The 22,701-nt window shown below is 43.2% G+C and overlaps 1 protein-coding gene across 2 annotated transcripts; it reads right to left on the reverse strand.

The window, feature by feature from the left end:
- Nucleotides 1-11,320, reverse strand: mdh1aa (malate dehydrogenase 1Aa, NAD (soluble)). 2 transcript variants are annotated; one of them, XM_024396636.2, is made up of 9 exons: nt 11,089-11,320; nt 7,460-7,558; nt 7,119-7,215; nt 5,995-6,170; nt 4,105-4,227; nt 3,605-3,781; nt 2,807-2,920; nt 2,309-2,398; nt 1-475 (listed from the first exon to the last, which is right to left on the reverse strand). In XM_024396636.2, exons 1-9 carry the CDS (start codon nt 11,140-11,142, stop codon nt 353-355), a joined length of 1,053 nt encoding a protein of 350 aa, XP_024252404.1. In that variant the 5' UTR covers nt 11,143-11,320; the 3' UTR covers nt 1-352. The 2 variants fall into 2 exon arrangements, with proteins under 2 accessions (XP_024252404.1, XP_024252405.1); XM_024396637.2 differs by lacking the exon at nt 11,089-11,320 and adding an exon at nt 8,437-8,593.
- Between the last annotated feature and the right edge of the window lie 11,381 nt (nt 11,321-22,701).

The following is a 22,701-nucleotide window of genomic DNA, read 5'->3' on the forward strand; positions in this document are numbered from 1 at the left end:
TGGGTCTTCAGTTGTATCGGTTTTTATTGTTAGATAACCAGTACAAGTACAGTAGAACTATTGTGTGTTACAATCTACCCAAAGGACAATCCTCCAGTGTATTCCGACAAAGGCCAACGTTTAGATAGCATTTTTTTTATTACAGGTTTATTATTAATAACCGTTACCTTAAACACACACACATACATACAGAGAGGTACACACACACACACACACACACACACACACACACACACGCCAATTGCGCAGGGTACTCGAGTGGGCCTATTGGTCACAGACGTGAGTCAGGAGGGTTCTGGGGGTCTTCTAAGTGCTGCTGTTGTGGCGGTGTGCCAGTAGGTGGCACTGCGAGTCACTGGCTCAGGAAGGACAGGGCCGTGTCTCGCTCCTCCACCAGCTCGGCGGCTGTGGCGTCCATCTTGGCGCGGGAGAAGTCGTTGATAGGCAGACCGTCATGGATATTCCACGACTTGTTCTGTGGGGAGAATATGAATGAGGATCAAACAGGGGGCTCTTTAGCACACATCATCTAGTCCAGGATCACAACTACAGTACATGACTACAGTACCCACAATGCTCTGCGTAACACATTTGCGTCACGATTTTCCAATTGCAAATGAATGCGGCAAAAGTCTGTGTAAACTGCTGGCTTGCAATAGTTGGCCTATGTTGGTATAACCTAAACTCTGAAAAGCAGATGTTGGGTAACAACAATAACCACCCATCGGTAAATGATATATAAACTCAGCAAAAAAAGAAACATCCTCTCACTGTCAACTGCGTTTATTTTCAGCAAACTTAACATGTAAGTATTTGTATGAACATAAGATTCAACAACATAAACTGAACAAGTTCCACAGACATTACATGTCTGTTAGTCACATTATGTGTCCCTGACCAAAGGGGGGTCAAAATCAAAAGTAACAGTCAGTATCTGGTGTGGCCACCAGCTGCATTAAGTACTGCAGTGCATCTCCTCCTCATAGACTGCACCAGATTTGCCAGTTCCTGCTGTGAGATGTTACCTCACTCTTCCACTAAGGCGCCTGCAAGTTCCCGGACATTTCTGGGGGGAATGGCCCTAGCCCTCACCCTCCGATCCAACAGGTCCCAGACGTGCTCAATGGGATTGAGATCCGGGCTATTCACTGGCCATGGCAGAACAAGACATGACATTCCTGTTTTGCAGGAAATCACACACAGAACGGGCAGTATGGCTGGTGGCATTGTCATGCTGGAGGGTCATGTCAGGATGAGCCTGCAAGAAGGGTACCACATGAGGGAGGAGGATGTCTTCCCTGTAAACGCACAGCGTTGAGACTGCCTGCAATGACAACAAGCTCAGTCCGATGATGCTGTGACAAACCGCACCAGACCACAACGGACCCTCCACCTCGATTCCGCTCCGGAGTACAGGCCTAGGTGTAACGCTCATTCCTTTGACAATAAACGCGAATCCGACTATCACCCCTGGTGAGACAAAACCGCGACTTGTCATTGAAGAGCAATTACTGCTAGTCCTGTCTGGTCCAGCGACGGTGGGTTTGTGCCCATAGGCGACGTTGTTGCCGGTGATGTCTGGTGAGGACCTGCCTTACAACAGGCCTACATGCCCTCAGTCCAGCCTCTCTCAGCCTATTGCAGACAGTCTGAGCACTGATGGAGGGATAGTGCGTTCCTGGTATAACTCGGGCAGTTGTTGTTGCCATCCTGTACCTGTTCCGCAGGTGTGATGTTCGGATGTACCGATCCTGTGCAGGTGTTGTTACATGTGTTCGGCTACTGCGAGGACGATCAGCTGTCCGTCCTGTCTCCCTCTAGCGCTGTCTTAGGCATCTCACAGTACATCTCACAGAGTCAGTAAAAAGGCCTCTTTAGTGTCCTAAGTTTTCCTAACTGTGACCTTAATTGCCTACCGTGTGTAATCCGTTCGTGTCTTAACGACCGTTCCACAGGTGCATGTTCATTAATTGTTTATTCATTGAACAAACATGGGAAACAGAGTTTAAACCTTTTACAATGAAGATCTGTGAAGTTATTTAGATGTTTGCAAATTATCTTTGAAAGACCGGGTCCTGAAAAAGGGACGTTTCTTTTTTTGCTGAGTTTATATGTTCTATTAATACACCTTGCCGGGGTTGATTTAGTTATGTCCATAGAGATGCTATGTATACAATGGCCTTTTCTGTGACAGAATGAGCAGTGCCATTGAGGGCTATGAGTGACAAGTTTGAGTGACAAGTTTTGGCAATTCATAACTAAACTGTGGCACAAGAGCCCTTTATCCATCTCTATGGTTATGCCTTACCTTGATATGAACAGGGAATGAATAAATTAGGTCTTCTGGGATTCCGTAGGAGTTTCCACCAGCGTAAACACCCATAGACATGAACTCACCCTGAAAATAACAACAGGACAAACAGTCAGACCAGGGACTCAGCTTCACAAAACACAACATTTTGGTAACACCCCCGCCCCCCCCAAATTCCCAGGTTTTCCAGAAATCCTAGGAAAGTTAGCAGAATTATGCAACCCCATGATATTAGCTTCCCACTTAAGAGTACTGCCAAATTAAAATGAATTTGTCTGAGACATCCAAAAACGCTTTGCATGTTTGTGGATTCTTCCAGATTGAAAATAAAGAGGAGTCATGGTGTTCTGTTCCAAGATATCACTTTTCAATATATAAACATTTGAACAATGTTAGTTGTTTAGCATTAAATGTTAGTGTTTTATGGTGTTTGGGGGGGGGTTCGCTGCAGACCCTTGACGTCATCCCACCCCACCTCCCAAACACACGGCTTACATCGAGAGTGCCGAACCACCAGTCCCTCATGTGGTCACAGATGGCCTTGGCGGCAGACATGGCACTGGACAGCTTCCTGGCCTTGATGACGGCAGCACCACGCAGCTGCACCGTCTGCAGGAGACAGAGAGGAGAGAGGAAGAGAGAGCGGGGGGGGGGTTTAGGACGGCTTCATTACAACACGGGACTAAAGAGACCAATAGATTCTGTGAAAATGCTTGTATTCAGATAAGATATTATTGAAAGATGAGATATGGGGTCCAGATGACACCCACAACCCACACTCACTTTTCCACGAATAGGGATTCATTCAGGTAAGGATCGCACATTTATAATACCTATGAGCTCTGCATACGCAACATAGGTGCAAATAGCTGATCATTAATATGTAGAACTACATTCATAAAGCATTATTTGTTTATACATTTTTTACTTAACACATTTTTCTTACCAATACATTGTTGGTTCAGGGCTTGTAAGTAAGCATTTCACTGTAAGGGTCTACCTACACCTGTTGAATTCGGCGCATGTGACAAATAACATTTGATTTGATTATGAGCAGTAGTCCAAGCGACGTGTGCAGATTTGGGTCGAATTGTTTACTTTTTCCATAAGGCATGAAACTTGGTACATTTCTACAGTTTGAGGCCATGAACATTTTCATAAAAACGAAGCCATAAAAAAAAGGCAGAATAATGCCCTTTGAAGCAAATTGTTAGAATGCCATACAGTACATTTTTATGGGAAATTATGTCCAAATGGGTTAGGTCAGAAGAGCCAAAACTAGAGTTCACTTACAGAGATGAAGTCTCCCTTGAGCCAGCTGTCGTCCTTCACGGCGTTGTACGCCTCCACCTCTTTGCCATGCACGTTGACCATGGCGTGGTGCACGTCGGGGTACTGGGTGGATGAGTGGTTGCCCCAGATGATGACGTTCTTGACTGCATCGGCGGGCACGCCGCAACGCATCGCCACCTAGAGGCAGACACAGGCTATGATGTCATTCATGGGATTTTTGACCATATTGGAATACCCATTCAATTGTTTCAGATCGAATTCGAAATGGACGTACAGCCCCATACACCTTATGCCCTTGTAGAGATAAGATGATTGACTAGGTTTAAGCAATATGGCAAAATGCCCAACTAGCCAATCATATTGCTCACACTTAATCCTCTCAGATATCCAGAAGTACATAGGGTATAGAGGGATCCATTTGGGATTGGACACTACATCAAGTGCCTCGAGGCTAGGAACTAGTGTCTTTTTCCGGACAGAGCCTTTTGGCTTTGGCCTACCTGGGAACGGGCCCTGTTGTGGTCTAGACGGGTCAGGCAGGAGAAGTTCTCCTTGGGGATGGAGGGGGCGGACTTGGAGGCAATCAGACAGTTGGTGTTAGCAGGGTTTCCCACCACCAAGACCTGAGAGAGAGAGAGAGAGAGAGAGAGAGAGAGAGAGAGAGAGAGGTTAGAAACATCAGAGTCATCACTCACTCAAACTACAGATTCACAAACATCTCCATTTCAGAGTAGGGAACGAGAGTAGGATAAGTCCTATTTTAAGTCCTCATCTTCATGTGTGCCATTGTATGTGACTATTTATACATCTAAAAGCATACGCATGGTTTTATGCAAAGCAGAGATGGCACATCAGAAAGAGTAGCAGAGACCTCCCGAGTGGCGCAGCGGTCTAAGGCACTGCAGTGGGGTTTGGACGGCCGGGATGTCCTTGTCACCTCTGTGGCGGGCCAGGCGCATGCACGCCGACACAGTCGCCAGGTGTACGGTGATTCCTACGACACATTGGTGTGGCTGGCTTCTGGGTTAAGTGAGCAGTGTTTCAAGAAGCAGCGCGGCTTGACAGGGTTGTGTTTCAGAGGACGCATGGCTCTTGACCTTCGCCTCTCCCGAGTCCGTACGGGAGTTGCAGTGATGGGACACGACTGTAACTACCAATTGGATATCATGAAATTAATATTTTTTTTAAATGCAAATATATATATCAAATAATATATATAAAAAAAGAGTAGCAGTGCAACTGAGAAACATGAGTCACGACTAAGGGAAATGCTGACACTTTCTAAATGGCCCAAAAAAAATCTATAGAAGATTGATGTCACGCACAGAATACATCCCCTTTAAATGAAGGTCGAGGATTAGCTCGATTTAAAGGGATCGCTGTGTGTACATGAGTGTTATGGCTGCCAGCGCCAACCCTAGAAAGATAACATCTCCCGCCATTATGGTCCCTGAGCAAGGCACTCAACCCCTAAACTACTCACCGGGTCGCTGTACTGTTTCTGGCTAATGTGGGTACTTGTGTGTGCGTATATAGGAGGGATTGGGTAAAGTAGAATCCACATTTCCGTCTGGTATGGATCAATAAAGTACTCTTCTTCTTAAAAAACACACTCACTTCAGAGGACGGGCATTCAGTTCTTATGTAGCTACATAGATCGTATAGAAACCTGACCACTCAAATTCACACACATTCCTGGATCAGAAGTCGTTGACCTTGGCCATTAGAAGAGGTGAGGCTTTGTTCGTCACACTGACGTCTAGTTGTTGCTGCAAACCCGCAGTGGCCAAAGGCCCCCCTTGTGAAACCAGTGACTGCCGTGTGTACACACACACACACAACACAGCGTGGAGTAGTTTTCATCCCTGGCTTTGGAACACAGTCCACTCCACACCGGATTATTAGTCTGTAAAATGTGAACTTGCGCCGATACCATAGAAGTATAAGGCTGTTCAAAAAAAAAACTGGCCCGTTTTAAATGTGAAAAGGTCAAACGATAGTCTGATTTGTCAAAAAGGTTTGCGTGACTTTTAAAGGAAGGAAAGTTCTACAATCTGGTTCATGTCAAATGTCATAGAACTAGAGGTATTGCATCAAGTCTTTAACAGGAATCAAAAATGTATCTCACCAAAATGTTACATCTGTAAAAGCAGATGAACCTTTCCCCAAAACACCCTTTAACATCATTCAACACCCCACAACCTGGCCTTTGCAGTACTGTTGTGCCTTCATGTCCCTTGATTATCGTTAGCAATGAGAGCTATCTGTTTGGTGCGGGGTGTGTGTGTGTGTGTGTGTGTGTGTGTCTCTCCCTCTCTCTAGCCAGGCTCCTGCTGCTCTGCGGCAGTGGCCCGAAACATGCCGAGTCATAGACACAGAGGGACAGTTACCCTGACGGACTTCTTGGCGTACTTCTCCAGGGCGGCCCCCTGGGTCTTAAAGATGGCCACATTGGCCTTCAGGAGGTCCTTCCTCTCCATGCCCTCCTTCCTGGGCATAGAGCCCACCAAGATGGCGGCGTCCAGATCTTTGAAGCCCAGCTCCACCTTGTCGGTGGGGATGACCTCTGTGGATGAAGATGGGGGTGGGGTGACGGTTAGTTACGATGGATATTGTGTTGGATAGGGTGGATGTAGTTGTCAACGTTGTGTTACTGCCCCATTTGTAGAGAGATGTATGGTTTTACTGGATTCTGCAATGAACATAAAAATTCAGATTTGACAAAAAAGCAACACAACCATGGTTTTAAGATGCGTTTTAAAAAAACTATTTCTATAAGACAAATTAAGCATAGGATGTCTGCTAAAGTTAGTAAAATAACAGGTGTGTTGGCAGTTTCTGTTTGTGGTGGTAGCTGAACATTTTAATTACCTTTTTAATTTACAGTAATTATACTGCTATTTCTGGCTCATCTGGGTGTACATGAATGCAAGATTAGGGAAGGACAAACCGTCTCTGTGTGGGAAATGCCCTTAGGTAATTGTGCACACACACACACGCACCAGGTTATTTCCAAACCGATAGTCTAGCACTCAGTGGCTCCACCTTGCTGATAAATTGTCTCGTTTCTTGAAACACTGCCAAATGTGCTGATTTCGTAGATAATGTTTGCTCTGTGGCAACTAATGAAAAACGCTTTCGCTGTTTTATCAGGATGAACTTCAATCAGGGCTCATTGGTGCACAAGATGTCTTGTACCCCAACTTCCCTATTGTTGCCCCACCACTCCCAGGATTGGCTGGAATGACCTATAGGCCCTTGGGAACCGACGAATAGTAGGCCTCCTTTCTGACACTCCTTCCCACAGCAGTCTGTTGTGGACCATCACTGCTGCTGTGAAATTAGGGCTACTGGAAAAGTACCGCAGCAACAGGGAGGCACACATACAGTCCACACCCAATGCATTTTAAATGTGTTTCAGATGGGGGAGGACACAATGTAAATCATGCCTATGTATAATGGGTGCGTATGTTCTCACGACCAGCTCAGGCAGAAATAGAAAAGCATTGCTCACCCCTCAGGAGTGGGAGAGCACAGTCCTGCAGCTCCATCACAACCCCATCCAGAACCGGCAACATGGGAGGGATGTCCAACAGGACCAAGATGATGGGCTAGAACAGAAACGATTGCAAAGAGGGATTTTTTTTTCTTCTTCAAGCAGCTGACAAAAATAAGAGCTGGACCCCTCCCGACCTCATGCCAAAAATTCACATCCCATGCATAATTCACAGGCGCTTTATGTAACGATATCTTTATAGCCTACATGTTACAGCATCCGTCTGCCTCCTGTGCTCGAGGACAAAGCTGATTTGAAAGAAAGCGTGTGCGGGTAGAAGTAGGCCTTGGCCGTGTTACCTGGTCCTTGCCGAAGACATCTCCCTTGGCGATGCTGTACAGCAGGGAGTAGGCGATCTGTCCAGCAGCGCCAGTCACCAGCACACGGATTGGGTCAGCCTGTAAAACAACACACCCCATACTCATTCTGTGCAATCTTCCAACACAGCAGTAATGACCTACATAGCAGGGATACGCAAATGAAGCGGCAGTAATCGCATCTGACTGCTATGTTGATTAAAATGACAAAACTCCGTGTCGACAGATGAAAACGCACTTTGCATTAGCTGGCAGAGGAACTGAATGAAATAAAGACGATGATGATGATGATGATGAAATTTTCGACTAATGCCACGCGCGAAAGTCTTTACATGCTGACCACACCGCTCTCGAAGACACCGCGGCTACATTGTTGCTAGCGTGAAAAATCGGAATTTCCTAATCAGGCACTTCACCTTATCTTCTTCATTTCGGAATTGTAGTCAAGAGACTATTTTTTTAAATCCAGCATCCTCATTTCTTAAAATCAAATGTTATTTGTTATTCACCTTACAGTGAAATGCTTACTTACAGGCCCTTAACCAACAATGCAGGTAAGAAAAAATACGTACAAAACAATACCTAAAATAAAATAAGAAATAAAAGTTAAAACTAATTAAAGAGCGGCAGTAAAATAGCAATAGCGAGGCTTTAATACAGGGGTTACCGCACAAGATGGCTGGTTGGTCATCTTTCTGACTAACGTTAGCGAACGACTTCAGAAAGAGATGGTGAACGTTAGCCAGAAATCTTTGCTGAAACAACAGACTAATCTTTGATCAAACATGAGATTAACCGCTGATGCTAGCTCCCGGCTTCAATGACAAGTGGACACAAACCCCAAGTTGCTCATCAACAATGACAAGCATCTGTTTTCCTACCTAGCAAACACTTTCGATGCATCATTCATATAACAGTTAGCTATAACTTGACGGCAACAAAATAAACATACATCTTACCATATTCACTTGAGATGGAGGATCTCGTTAAGCCTGCAAACACTGTTTCTCTCGCTAGGACTAGACTGAAGGGTCACCTCTGCGCTTGTATTGAAATGTACGACGGTGGCGCACTGGATTCCTGTCCAGGGATCTGTAGTTGAATATTCACTGATGCTGGTCTTTTTACCCGCTCAAATCACGAAAAGGAACACATTCCCCATGAAGAACCGCTGCAGCGCCAGCTCGTTGTTCTCGAAGGCCACGCCCATATGACCTTATATGGACCACCTACAAAAACTGAGTGTGGTCCGCGTTCATATATCTCCTTTTACAAATACCTTGCTTCTTGAGTCTGTCAGTCACACATTTTTTAAATAACTTTTTAATAAATTAGCAGACGTTCATCACTCCTCTAGAATGACTAGATAGACAGTATCCTAGGGATTTTCTGTACACAGTCATTTGCAGTTCTTACTGTGACCTAATGAATGAAGGAGGATAGCAAATAGTATTAACACTTGGCCAAGCTTTTTTAAAATCTATTTTTAAGAAAACACACATTTGAATCTATATACACTTCATTAATCAGAGATATACATTAGAGTTGTGTCGGGATGTTGTTCCTGGATTTTTGGTAACCTGTGCCAAGTTGAATTCAGCCAATGAATTCAACCCCTTGCCTATACCCTGATATCAATCTATGTTTGCTTGTACAAATGCATCACGCCTACATCACATCACACAGCATTTTCCTATAAAGATTGAGCCCCCCACAGGATAAATGTTTAGCCAATCGAAAACATGCTTTGTAAATGATCTATTAATGGCTCATAATTCAAGTTAATAAGACTAAGACATGAGCAATATTTCAAGCAATGATTAATTCAACAACCCAACAAAAGCCTGATTAGAAGGAGTCAAAGGTTGGTTCTGTGACTTACTACTAAGCAACTATTAATGGCCATTGTCTGTAAGATTGAGACACTTCTCTTTCATGGCCTCATTGTTTCATGATCACTGATAAGTGAAAGTGCTGGGCAAGATTTGTCCATATTGGTTTAACTTGAAAACCACTGTCCTCTCCCAGCCTTACTATCTGCATCTTTATTTGGTAGGTGGGTACAAACAAATAGGTCATAGGCCAACTGGTAGCCTAATTCAAAAACAAAATACGATTCATCCTCACGTAGTAAGTATAACGTCCACCTAACTTTTTCTAACAGAAGACTATTGGAAGAAGATGTCCGTCTGTAGCCTCCACTGGGGCACGAGCGGGGTCATTTGAAGTCAAGTGCAGTGATGTGGCTCTGGTAGACTAGTCACAAGATGCTTAGCAATAGAACAGACTAAAGTGGCATTATCTTCACAACTGATGAGCAGGCATATGAGCTTTTTTTCTAGGGCGGGGGTAAGAACAAGGTTAGGTTTAGTGAATGCAATTTAGTTTGGATGCACCATAATCCCATCGTCTCTGGCATGTCCCTCTGTGGATGCATTCAGAGGTTTCAAAAGAACTTGTTTCAAAAGCCTGTTGACTTTTTATCTATAATTCATGTCCACTCTATTACATGAAGCAACCAGGACCTAACACAGACATGCAGCCTAGTATTTGCCACAGCAGATTTAACATGTCACTTAGTTATTATTTACAATGATTTAAGTTGTATTAGTCGTATATACAGGATGTACACGTATACACCATCTAACAAAACGCTACATGACTAAACATTTAGATTATTGTTATGCAAACAGATATAAAAACGAATTATAAATTGGGTGGTTAGAGCCCTGAATGCTGATTGGCTAACAGCCGTGATATATCAGACCTATACCATGGGTATGACAAAACATGTATTTTTACTGCTCTAATTACGTTGGTAACCAGTTTATAATAGCAATAAGGCACCTCAGGGGTTTGTTGTATATGACCAATATACCACGGCTAAAGGCTGTATACAGGCACTCCGCGTTGCGTCGTCCTTGCACAAGAACAGCCGTTAGCCGTGGTATATGGCCATATAGCACACCCCTCGTGCTTTATTGCTTAATTAGATCCGTTTCATTAGGATTGTGGGAAGTGGGGCATTAATGTTACATAATCGCCCGGTGAAAATAGATGGCTTCCCTATGGAGGCAGCGCCTGTCTGACGCACCGGGTGGCATGGAGCTATCCATGGTGCAATGAACACCCGCTCGCGTTCTTCACCAAAGCTGCCGAGGGGAGGCAGTCAATGAATTAATGATGATGTGGTCACACAGACAGGACGGTCGAGCCACAGACACTTTGTTCAAGTCTGTAGGCTATTGTGAATGAGTAGGCCTCACAGTAGTCTACTCAATTCGAATGTCTTGTTGACTGAGGATAGATACCCCCAAATAGAAGCCTATGGGCCTAACATGTTCTAGTCGACAGTGTCTACTACCCAGAAAGAATAGATGAAGCTTCGGCAAAAACTAACGGGGACCCGAATAAACCAATATTTCACTAGGCTACCCTATAGGATTAGGTTTGTAAGAGCTTATCACGGTAATTCAACAAGACATAGGCTATAGGGAGGAGAGTCAATGTCGAATTGGCAACTGTAGTTAATTCAAAGGAAGCCTTAATATTTCGTTTGAGAGCCCCTCTGGTATGCTGGTGGCTGGTGCGGTCAAGGACAAGAGTCTTACCTCCGACGATGCCGCCCGCACCACTATGTACATCGCTGTCAACAAAGTCAACATGGTGAACCCGGATCCGTCCCCCTCGCTACAGTATGTCGGCCCGTCTGTCTTTGCGAGTCCAGGCGAAAAGAGTTAAGGGCGAGATAGTCGGGGAGAGAAGGACCTAGAGAGCGGTGCAACAACCTCGGGGAAACGCGAGCCCTTAGGACAGAAACGCGCTCCGCTATGCAGTTAACTCGGATCCGCTATCTATCAGTCTCACCCAGGAGTCACCCCCACTCTCTTGCACTACAGTCTAGTCCGCTAATAAGCTTTAGTAGACTAAAATAGATTGACTGCGCCGTAATCTTTTGCCCATTAATAATGAGTACTGTTGCATAAAGTGTAGTCTATCCTAATAATCAAGTCTGGTGTGAGACGGGGGTTTGGTTGATGACATCACTAGCCTACAATTGAGAACCGCAGAGGTGTGGTGTGTTTTGAGGGGGTCACATCAGGACACCATAATGTACCTGACCAGTCAAAAGTTTGGACACACCTACTCATGCAAAGGTTTTTCTTTATGTTTTACTATTTTCTACATTGTAGAATAATAGTGAAGACATCAAAACTAAGAAATAAAACATATGGAATGATATTTTAACCAAAAAAGTGTTAAACAAATCAAAAAAATATTTATATTTCAGATTATTTAAAGTAGCCACCCTTTGCCTTGATGACAGCTTTGCACACTCTTGACATTCTCTCAAACAGCTTCACCTGGAATGCTTTTCCAACAGTCTTGAAGGAGTTCCCACATATGCTGAGCACTTGTTGGCTGTTTTATTTAACTCTGTGGTACGACTCATCCCACACCATCATAATTAGGTGATTGTGGAGGCCAGGTCATCTGATGCAGCACTCCATCACTCTCCTTCTTGGTCAAATAGCTCTTACACAGCCTGTAGGTGTGTTGGGTCATTGTCCTGTTAAAAACAAATTATAGTCCCACTAAGTGCAAACCAGATGGGATGGCGTATTGCTGCAGAAGGCTGTGGTAGCCATGCTGGTTAAGTGTGCCTTGAATTCTAAATAAATCACTGACAGTGTCACCAGCAAAGCACCCCCACACCATCACACCTCCTCCTCCATGCTTCACGGTGGGAACCACACATGCGGAGATCATCCATTCACCTACTCTGCGTCTCACAAAGACACGGCGGTTGGAATCTAAAATCTAACATTTGGACTCAGACCAAAGGACAGATTTCCACCGGTCTATTGTCCATTGCTCATGTTTCTTGGCCCAAGTCTCTTCTTCTTATTGGTGTCCTTAAGTAGTTGTTTCTTTGCAGCAATTAGACCATGAAGGCCTGATTCACGCAGACTCCCCTGAACAGTTGATGTTGAGATGTGTCTGTTACTTGAACTCTGTGAAGCATTTAATTGGGCTGCAATCCAAGGTGCAGTTAACTCTACTGAACTTATCCTCTGCAGCAGAGGTCACTGTGGGCCTTCCTTTCCTGTGGCGGTTCTCATGAGAGACGGTTTCATCACAGCACTTGATGGTTTTTGCGACTGCACTTGAAGAAACGTTCAGAGTTCTTGACATTTTCCGGATTGACTGACTTTCATATCTTAAAGTAATAATGGACTGTCACTTCTCTTTTCTTTTTTGAGCTGTTCTTGCCTTAATATGGGCGTGGTCTTTTTCCAAATAGGGCTATATTCTGTATACCATCCCTACCTTGTCACATCACAACTGATTGGCTCAAACACATTAAGAAAGAAAGAAATTCCACAAATTACAGTTTTTTTCGATTGCTAAACGACAGTGGACACAACTGGAGTCACATGTGCAAAACTCTAACTACAGTCTGCACAGCAGCAGTTCATGTGGACCAAACTCTAGTTCGTTTTTCATTGCTTGAACACAGTTTTCAAAACTCTACACACTTATCCCATGACTTTAACCACAACCTGCACAACACTGTGGATTTACAGCACTTTGTTCAAATGCTAACACACTGCTGTCAAAACTGTGAACCACACATTCAAAACGGAATAGATTTCAGCCTTGTGCCTTTCAAACACTGCTGAATGCAATTTCAGCTGAAAGGCTAAGCAGGTGTCTTGTTTTAGACTTGTTAGTGAACACACACACATATTACAGTATATATAGGTAGAGCTCAGAAAGACTCATTTTGGAAATGGAACAAGGAAGATGGGTTCGTGGAGGGAGAGGGCGGATGCGTGGAGGAAGACAAAGAAGACAAAGAGCTGTTATTTCAGATGAAATAAGGGCTACACTTATAGACCATGTCGTGAACCATGGTCTCTCATTGAGAGAGGCAGGGTTGAGGGTGCAACCCAATCTGCAAAGATCCACAGTGGCATCTGTAATGCGAATTTTCCATCATGCAAACAGGTGAGAGTTACATCCTTACCGTAAATGAAAACATTACAGGAATCTATTTTGTATTGCAATTATAGAATATTTACACAGATATACATTACATTAAGTTTGACTGTAAAATATATTTTTACAACAGGACCCAAAGGCTGCCCCCAACAGGGGGAAGAGGAAAAATATTTTCAGATGCGCAGGAAAATGCTATTGTTGACATGGTTGTTGTCAACAATGCAATAAAACTGCGGGAGATTCAAGATAGAGTGCTAGCTGATAATGATATATTTGAAAATGTTAATTCTGTCAGCACAACAACTATTGCTCGAGTCCTAAAGAAACACCAAGTTACAATGAAACAGTTATACACTGTACCGTTTGAGAGAAACAGTGAACGGGTAAAAGAGCAAAGATACCAATATGTCCAGGTAAGACGTCTGAGGTTACGTACACAGCTATACAAAATATTTACAGTAAAAAAAACACTAGCATTTCTACAGTAAAACTGTGCACTTACTGTTTTTCAGAGAGTAATGGAGGTGGAAGCACTGGAAAGACCACATTCATTTGTATTTATCGATGAAGCTGGATTTAACCTTGCCAAAACACGGCACAGAGGAAGGAATGTTATAGGTCAAAGGGCCACTGTGGAGGTTCCAGGCCAAAGGGGGGGAAATATCACCATGTGTGCTGCAATGGCCAATGATGGTTTGCTTCTCAACACACCACTCATTGGCCCATACAACACAGAAAGGCTTATAGCTTTCCTAGAACAGCTCTATGCTCAGCTAGTGTCAGCAGAACAGGGGAGCCAGTAAGAAACCCCCAAGTTTTTGTCATAGTTTGCGATAACGTTGCTTTTCACCACTCTGCAGCTGTCACAGATTGGTTTGCAGCACATCACAGATTTATGGTTTTGTACCTGCCTGCATATTCACCCTTCCTCAACCCAATAGAGGAGTTTTTCTCTGCCTGGAGGTGGAAAGTGTTTGGTCACCACCCACATGACCAAATGTCTCTTTTGGAAGCCATGCGTGCCGGATGTGAGGACACGAGTCCAGAGGACTGCCAGGGATGGATAAGGCACTCCAGAAGGTTCTTCCCAGGTGCATGGCAAGAGAAAACATTAGATGTGATGTTGAAGAAAACCTGTGGCCTGATGCTAGAGAGAGGCAGGATTAGCCCCTCAATTATTTGTTCGAATTACAGTATGTACTTTTAGTTTCTACCTTTTTTTTCTCATTACTGTAATTCTGTAAATTACTACAGACTATTGAAGCAAACGGCTAATTTTCATTTACCTTAAAGAATTGTTATGTTCTAAAAATTTTAATAAATCATGTGAAATAATGTCACTCTTTTCTTTGAAGAAAATATTACTTTGTATGAAGTCACTGAAATTGTTCAAACTCTAAAGATGAAAAGTTTGTATTTTCTGTATTGGTGTTTGATGCTAGTGTTTTTACTCTCAGTGTGTTCTGAGTGACAGTGTGTGTTATCTCAGTGAGGGTTGTGCATAGTGTTTGGCTGCACTGAGCGTGTTTTGAGCCATGTGTTAAGAGTTGTGTTGCTTGGAATGAGTTTTGCAGGTGATGTGAACTGTTTAGCTCAGGTGACTGTTGGTAGTGCAGACTGTAGTTAGAGTTTTGCACATGTGACTCCAGTTGTGCCCACTGTCGTTTATCAATCGAAAAAAACTGTAACAAGGCACACCTATCAATTGAAATGCATTCCAGGTGACTACCTCATTTAGCTGGTTGAGAGAATGCCAAGAGTGTGCAAAGCTGTACTTTGAAGAATCTCAAATATAAATATATTTGATTTGTTTAACACTTTTATGATTACTACATGATTCCATAGGTGTTATTTCATAGTTTTGATGTCTTCAATATGATTCTACAATGTAGAAAACAGTACAAATAAATAAAAACCCTGAAATGAGTAGATGTGTCCGAAACATTTGACTGGTACTGCATATAGTCGAAACTTTACATACACATTAGCCAAATACATTTAAACTCAGTTTTTCACAATTCCTGACATTTAATCCTAGTAAAAAGGATTCCCTTTCTCAGGTCAGGTAGGATCACCACTTTATTTTTAGAATGTTGAAATGTCAGAATAATAGTGAAGAGAATGATTTATTTAAGCTTTTATTTCATTCATCACATTCTCACTGGGTCAGAAGTTTACATACATTCAATTAGTATTTGGTAGCATTGCCTTTAAATTATTTAACTTGGGTCAAACATTTCGGAGAGCCTTCCACAAGCTTTCCACAATAAGTTGGGTGAATTTTGGCCCATTCCTCCTGACAGAGCTGCTGTAACTAAGTCAGGTTTGTAGCCCGCTTTTTCAGTTATGCCCACAAAGTTTCTATAGGATTGAGGTCAGGGCTTTGTGATGGCCACTCCAATACCTTGACTTTGTTGTCCTTTAGCCATTTTGCCACAACTTTGGAAGTATGCTTGAGGTCATTATCAATTTGGAAGACCCATTTGCGACCAAGCTTTAACTTCCCGACTGATGTCTTGAGATGTTGCTTCAATATATCCACATAATTTTCCTTTCTCATGATGTCATCTATTTTGTGAAGTGCACCATTCCCTCCTGCAGCAAAGCACCCCCACAACATGATGCCACCACCCCCGTGCTTTAAGGTTGGGATTGTATTCTTCGGCTTGCAAGCCTCCCCATTTGGCCTCCAAATATAACGATGGCCATTATGGCCAAACAATTATAGTTTTGTTTCATCAGACCAGAGGACATTTCTCTAAAAAGTACAATCTTTGTCCCCATGTGCAAGTCGTAGTCTGACTTTTTTAATGCGGTTTTGGAGCAGTGGCTTTTTCCTTGCTGAGTGGCCTTCCAGGCTATGTCGATATAGGACTCGGTTTACTGTGGATATAGATACTTTTGTACCAGTTTCATCCAGCATCTTCACAAGTTCCTTTGCTGTTGTTCTGGGATTGATTTGCACTTTTCGGACCAAAGTACGTTCATCTCTAGGAGACAGAACGCGTCTCCTTCCTGAGCTGTATGACGGCTGCATGGTCCCATGGTATTATTACTTGCATACTATTGTTTGTACAGATGAACGTGGTACCTTCAGGCATTTGGAAATTGCTCCCAAGGATGAACCAGACTTGTGGAGGTCTACAAATCTTTTTTTGAGGCTTTGGCTGATTTCTTTTGATTTTCCCATGATGTCAAGGAAAGAGGCACTGAGTTTGAAGGTAGGCCTTGAAATACATCCACAGGTACACCTCCAATTGACTCAAATGTTGTCAATTAGCCTATCAGAAGCTTCTAAAGCCATGACATAGTTTTCTGGAATTTTCCAAGCTGTTTAAAGGCACAGCCAACTTAGTGTATGTACACTTCTGACCCACTGGAATTGTGATACAGTGAACTACAAGTGAAATAATCTGTCTCTAAACAATTGTTGGGAAATGACTTGTCATGTACAAAGTAGATGTCCTAACCGACTTGCCAAACTATAGTTTGTTAACAAGAAATTTGTGGAGTGGTTGAAAATTAGTTTTAATGACTCCAACCTAAGTGTATGTAAACTTCCGTATACAGCAGGAGTATGCATTTTTGCTGCTGCTCTGCCGTATATGCTAGCCTCTGCATCTACTGGTCTGTAGGCTATATTGCATGTATGATGCATAAATTGCACATTATATTGCACGTGTTTCAATTATAACAATTCATGTAATTGCATTAAATAATCATGCAGAGCCCCACCTGTTTAGAGCCCCACATTCTTAGCCAAAAATGGGTCTTGCCTGTTTTGCATGTTATTTTGGTATTAATATGTGTCACATATCAGTTTGCAAACAATGTAAAAAAAAAAAATAATAATAAAGCCGCATACAAACATGGTCTCTTCTTTGTTTTCTTGAGTAAGTGAGATCCAAAATGCAGGTTTTTCAGCCTAGCTCAGTGCTTTCTGTGGTGGTGGGGCAAACCAGCAGAAAATACAGAATGTTGCGCCGTGATTGGCTCAATGTTCTGTCACTCAGTCACCGCTACGTCACCGCCAAGTCTAAGGGTAGAGCTTGACAATTCAAGCCCCTTGGGTGCTGCAATAGAGTTACCTAGTTAGCCTAGATATATAAAAGGTTACATTTAAAAAATACAAATAAAAATTACATTAGAAGTGCCCATCCAAGAAGGCTCAAGATCATTGGCCACAGATAAAATGACATCAAATCACGTTATATCAACAGTAGCTTTGATTGGACTGATCATGTCAACATCATACTTTCAGAGTCTTAGCTAGCAGTCATGATCATGAATCAAGTCGACAATCTACTGGCAAATCCTTTTTAATCCTTGTAATATGAAGATAAATAATTAATTGAAATTATAGATAAAACGTATCGGTGCTCATCGGCCAAAAACATTACACAACGAGTTGGAAATTGCAAATTCAACAATAAGTGGTTTGGAAGGAGTCAGTGGCTAACTGCAAGCATTGCAAAGCACTCATTAGCCTGCTATTCAGTGGAGTGTCTGTGTGGTCCCAAGTCTAAGAATAAGGGTCTCTATTCCTAGTTTAAAATGATAAATATTCAACATTAGCCATACTGTCAATGAGGCATGATTTGTGACGCGCTCTAAACAACTGTTAACCCGGAACTGCAAAATCTGACTTTAGTGAGTTCAAGACAACTAGGAACTCGGGTAAAATGAGCTACGACTGGGAAAATACTTTTTTTACTTAAAAAAAAAAACTTTCATCCAACTCGGAATTGTAAATCGGGAACTCAGGCCTCTTTCTAGAGCTGCGACCTGAAGATTACTGAAGTCATCATGATTCAACTTTTTTTTTTTAGAGTACCCAGTTGTCTTGAAAGCACCATAAATCCAGAGAATGCCAGACTTTGATGACAAAGTTTGATGACAAACTTCCTGTTCAAGTGAGCACAGCACAACAAGGTGAGTCCAAAAATGTCTTGTATGCTGCTGCATAAATTATGTAATATGCCAGGGAGATATGTATACTGTAGCTAAGAAAGTAATACTAAGTGTATGTTGTGAATGTTATTTTCACCTCTTAATTTTGCCTACTGTTCTGACTTGGTGGTGCACATGTAGCCTATAACCTGTTTTTGAGAAATGTAATCATTGAATATTGTAAGAGCTTTCATTGTCTGCTTTATATGTCCCTTTTATTTATCATACGGTTCTGACTTGGTGTACAGGGAGAATACTGTAAGAACGGCCCATGTTCTAAATTCTGTCTCTGTACATAGTTATATTATAACATTTTAGGGAAGACCCAGATGCAGACAGTGTCAACGTAACTTAAGTTTATTACTAGAACAGGGGGCAGGAAAAACGACATGTCAAGGGCAGGCAGAGGCTTGTGAATCCAGATCAGAGTCCAAAAGGTACAGAACGGCAGGCAGTCTCAGGGTCAGGGCAGGCAGAGGTCAATAAATCCAGTATGATGTGACAAGGTACAGAATAGCAGGCTCAGGGTCAGCGCAGGCAGAATGGTCCAAACAGGGAAAACTTGAAAACAGTAACTAGAATCAGACAGTAGCAAGGGGAAAACCCCTAGTAGGCTTGACAAACAAAATGAGTGGTAAAGTGTTGGGGCTGCTGTTGGGACTCTGCTGTTGGGACAGCTTTATGTAAGGCTCTAACAGTTTGTGGGCACCGTTTGTCACCGTTATAGTGCAATTTATCTATTGTTTAGTGTTGTGTTGTGTAGTGGCTTTGCTGGCATGCATCCCACTTTTTCCCCTCCTTATCAAGATTTACATGCTAAAATCACCACTGATTGTTTGCATTCTCGATTAACATAAAGGTGTCTCTTTATTTTGTCATGAACTACCTGCACAATATAGTGAGCGACGTATTGGTTTCAAGAAAGCTAAACAAGTTGATGTTTCGTTCTTATACCACCAGAGGTCGCCACTTGCATGAGAAAAAACGATAGGCTGTAGCTGGGGATGCAATGCATTGCTCAGATGTGAGGGCCAGTGTGGAAAGTGCTGCTATTCCCACTACTTCGCCTTTCACAATAACTAAATATCGAACATTTTAAGTCCTATCCTACGTACATAAGCATAAATGCCTTGACACTGGGCAGAAGTGCATTGGAGTCAGAATTGGGATGTGTGTAATTCACATTTACATTTTTCATCCATTTGTGACCGATCCTGACCGAACACAGATTCCTTGGAAGGCAGATCAAAAGGGAGTAAAGTGAAGTGAAGATACTTCTACTGGTGTTTATGACTTTTAAAGACAAACTAGGCATGATATTGATGGTCATACAGGGAAGAGGAGCTGTGGTCGTCGTGACCTCGTCAACTTGTCTTTTACATGTAGGGTCTGAGTGAATCCACTAGACCTCACTGACTGTGACTCTTTAGACAGGGAGGTGAATTTTTTTCATTCCTCTCCAAAGTCCTCATCGACAACAGACTCTGCATGATTAGGCAGCCTCGAGTAGTTTGCTCAGCGGGTTTCAACCTGCCATGCTTCAGTCAGTCACTGTATGTGTGTGCGTATGTGTGTGTGTAATATGTTACACATTCCGCATTGATACAGGCGCACACAAATACACATAAACACACAATCACGCGCAGACACACATGCGTCCGCACACATGCACAAACACAGATGCAAGCACACACACACACAGTCACACACAGACACACACGTGCATACACACACATGCGCAAACACATTATGCACTGGCACACACACACACACACACACACACACACACAGGGGCACACACACTTCTCCAATCACTCAGCAGCGACATGGAAATATGAATCACAAATCGTTTTTAATAAGACGTCCTTTCCTCTCTTGGCCCCCTTCTCAAGTGTTGATGTGCTAACAAAGTACCATTCCCGATGACTGACACCTAAATGCCTGGCTGTGTAGCGGCGATAGAGGCATGGCCTAGCTTGTTTACCGCAGCTCTCATGACCACACAATGTCTACCAGCCCAAACCTGGCTTCCCCTGTCAGTCACAGAGACAAGCCCGAGGAGGGGGATGACTGACCGACCACGGCTGCGTCTCCGCACACTTCGACAGTGAGAGAGAAAAAGTCGTTTTGCGAATAACAATTTCCTGTTGCCTTCCGTCCACAGTAATTACGGCACTAGTGAAAAAGTCTCTCAGCGCCGAGCTTAAGCTGACCGAACAGGGAGAGGAATGTACGGAATGCCGTTTTCTGACCAACCGGTGAGCTTGGATATTAGCCTAGCTTTCATCGCTCGCCAGTTGAACTTATATGGACTCAACATTGTCGTTTTTCAAGTCAATCCAAGCAATGACTGTTTTTAGGGCACTACTGGCGTCTTTCAACGGTTGTTTGTTATGTCTTGTGTGTCTGCTATGTGGGGATTATAAATATTTTCAGGCCTCAAAACGCCACAACAATACAAGAAAAGATTTGAAAGACAACAAAAGAGGGGGGCGATTGGATCTGAGTTCCATATTTGTGTGGACTGTGAAAACAGAGGGCATTGTGGGAGTTTCACCTGACATGCAGTTGAACCCAGAGTCGGTGATCTCACCTGCTATGGCCGTGTTATCTCCATCCCATCCCCCATCCCTGAGTGATTGAAAGAAAGTAGTTCCTGAAGGCCGGGCAAAAAGGACAGGTTAGCCAGTGTCTACCGCCGCCTCTTCTTTGCCCCCTATGAACCCGACGCTGATCTGCCATTTCGGTGCCTCCCCTGGTAGTCGCGCCACACCTGCAGTATCTTTCAATGCAACATGGAGGCTGGATTTGTTTTGTTTTGAAACTGATTCCATGAGGTGACTGCAGTCAATGACCAATCGCCGATCGCTCTAACAGTCGATCCATATCTCGGTGAGAGTAACATGCAGAACAGAAAACATTCCGAGAGGGATTTAAGGGATTGGAGCGGGAAACTAATCTTAACCAAGGATTAAAAGTGTGGGGCCACTCAGATCGGACTGATAGGGAAGCCTCACAACCAAACAGATACGTTTGGCATCGGTCGGGTCTGGGACGGGTGTTGTTGCTCAACTGCTGTTTTGTATTGCATGTGATGATGACTGACGACTGTGGGGAGATCCTTTGGTACGTGTTTGCTGGCGCATAGGTCCCCACCCGATGCTCCAAAAGCATTAGTCACTTGCTGTTTGTCATTCGAAACCCAAAGAATGCACCTATCGGCTCTTCTCCCACAGAGCTGGCAACCTGTCACTCGATTTCTGAACCTGTCACCGTGCCAGTGCTTGGCAACCATATCGGATAATTAAGAGCGGTCACGCCCCACAACCCCCCACCTCAATCCTCGCCTCCTTGGCAACAGTATTCTCTCAGTCAGTCGCCTCGTCTTCCTCTTCCCCTCTCTGCCAATCACACTCATTTCCCCATCTGGCTGGAACCCTGCTGATAGAAAGTGCCCTTAAGTGCTGGTTCCCAGCCAAGGTGGTTGTTGTCTATAGCGTATGATGGCTATAAGGTTTGGGGGATTGGTGTAAGGGATTGGGAGAAAGGCAGATTCCAGCTTCTAAACCAAGGCTTTTCTCTCCAGAGAGCATCCTTGACAAACAACCATGTTCCCTGAGATGAATTGAACAATGTGAAGAATTTGGGCTCTGTCCACACCGATCAGTTCGCCGTGCTAGCTGGGGCGTGAGGATTGTTGGATAAACCTGTGAGTCAGTTAAGGTCACTGCTTAACCCTTGAGAATGGATTCAATGGCCCCATGATGGAACACAGAATCCTCAATAGAAAATTGCTTTTCAAATAGTCAACAAATCAGACACTGGAACAACAAATGAGTCCCATCAATTCATTGTAGTGAAGCATTGCTATTATGCATGTACGCACAGTGCCTTCAAAAAGTATTCATACCCCTTGACGTATTCCACATTTTGTTGTGTTACAGCCTGAATTCAAAATGGATGACATAGATTCTTTCGTCTCACTTTGTCATTACCCCATAATGACCCCATAATGACCCCATAATGACCCCATAATGACAAAGTGAAAACGTTCTTTTTTAAATTTTTATGTTTGGACATTTATTGAAAATGAAATACATAAATATCACATTTACATAAGTATTCACACCCCTGAGTCAATACTGAGTCTTTCTGGGTAAATCTCTAAAAGCTTTGCACACTTGGATTGTACACTGAACAAAAATATAAACGCAACATGCAACAATTTCAAAGATTTGACTGAGTTACAGTTCATATTAGGAAATCAG

Source organism: Oncorhynchus tshawytscha, linkage group LG32 (assembly GCF_018296145.1).
Source record: "Oncorhynchus tshawytscha isolate Ot180627B linkage group LG32, Otsh_v2.0, whole genome shotgun sequence".
In the NCBI taxonomy this organism is placed as follows: Eukaryota; Metazoa; Chordata; class Actinopteri; order Salmoniformes; family Salmonidae; genus Oncorhynchus; species Oncorhynchus tshawytscha.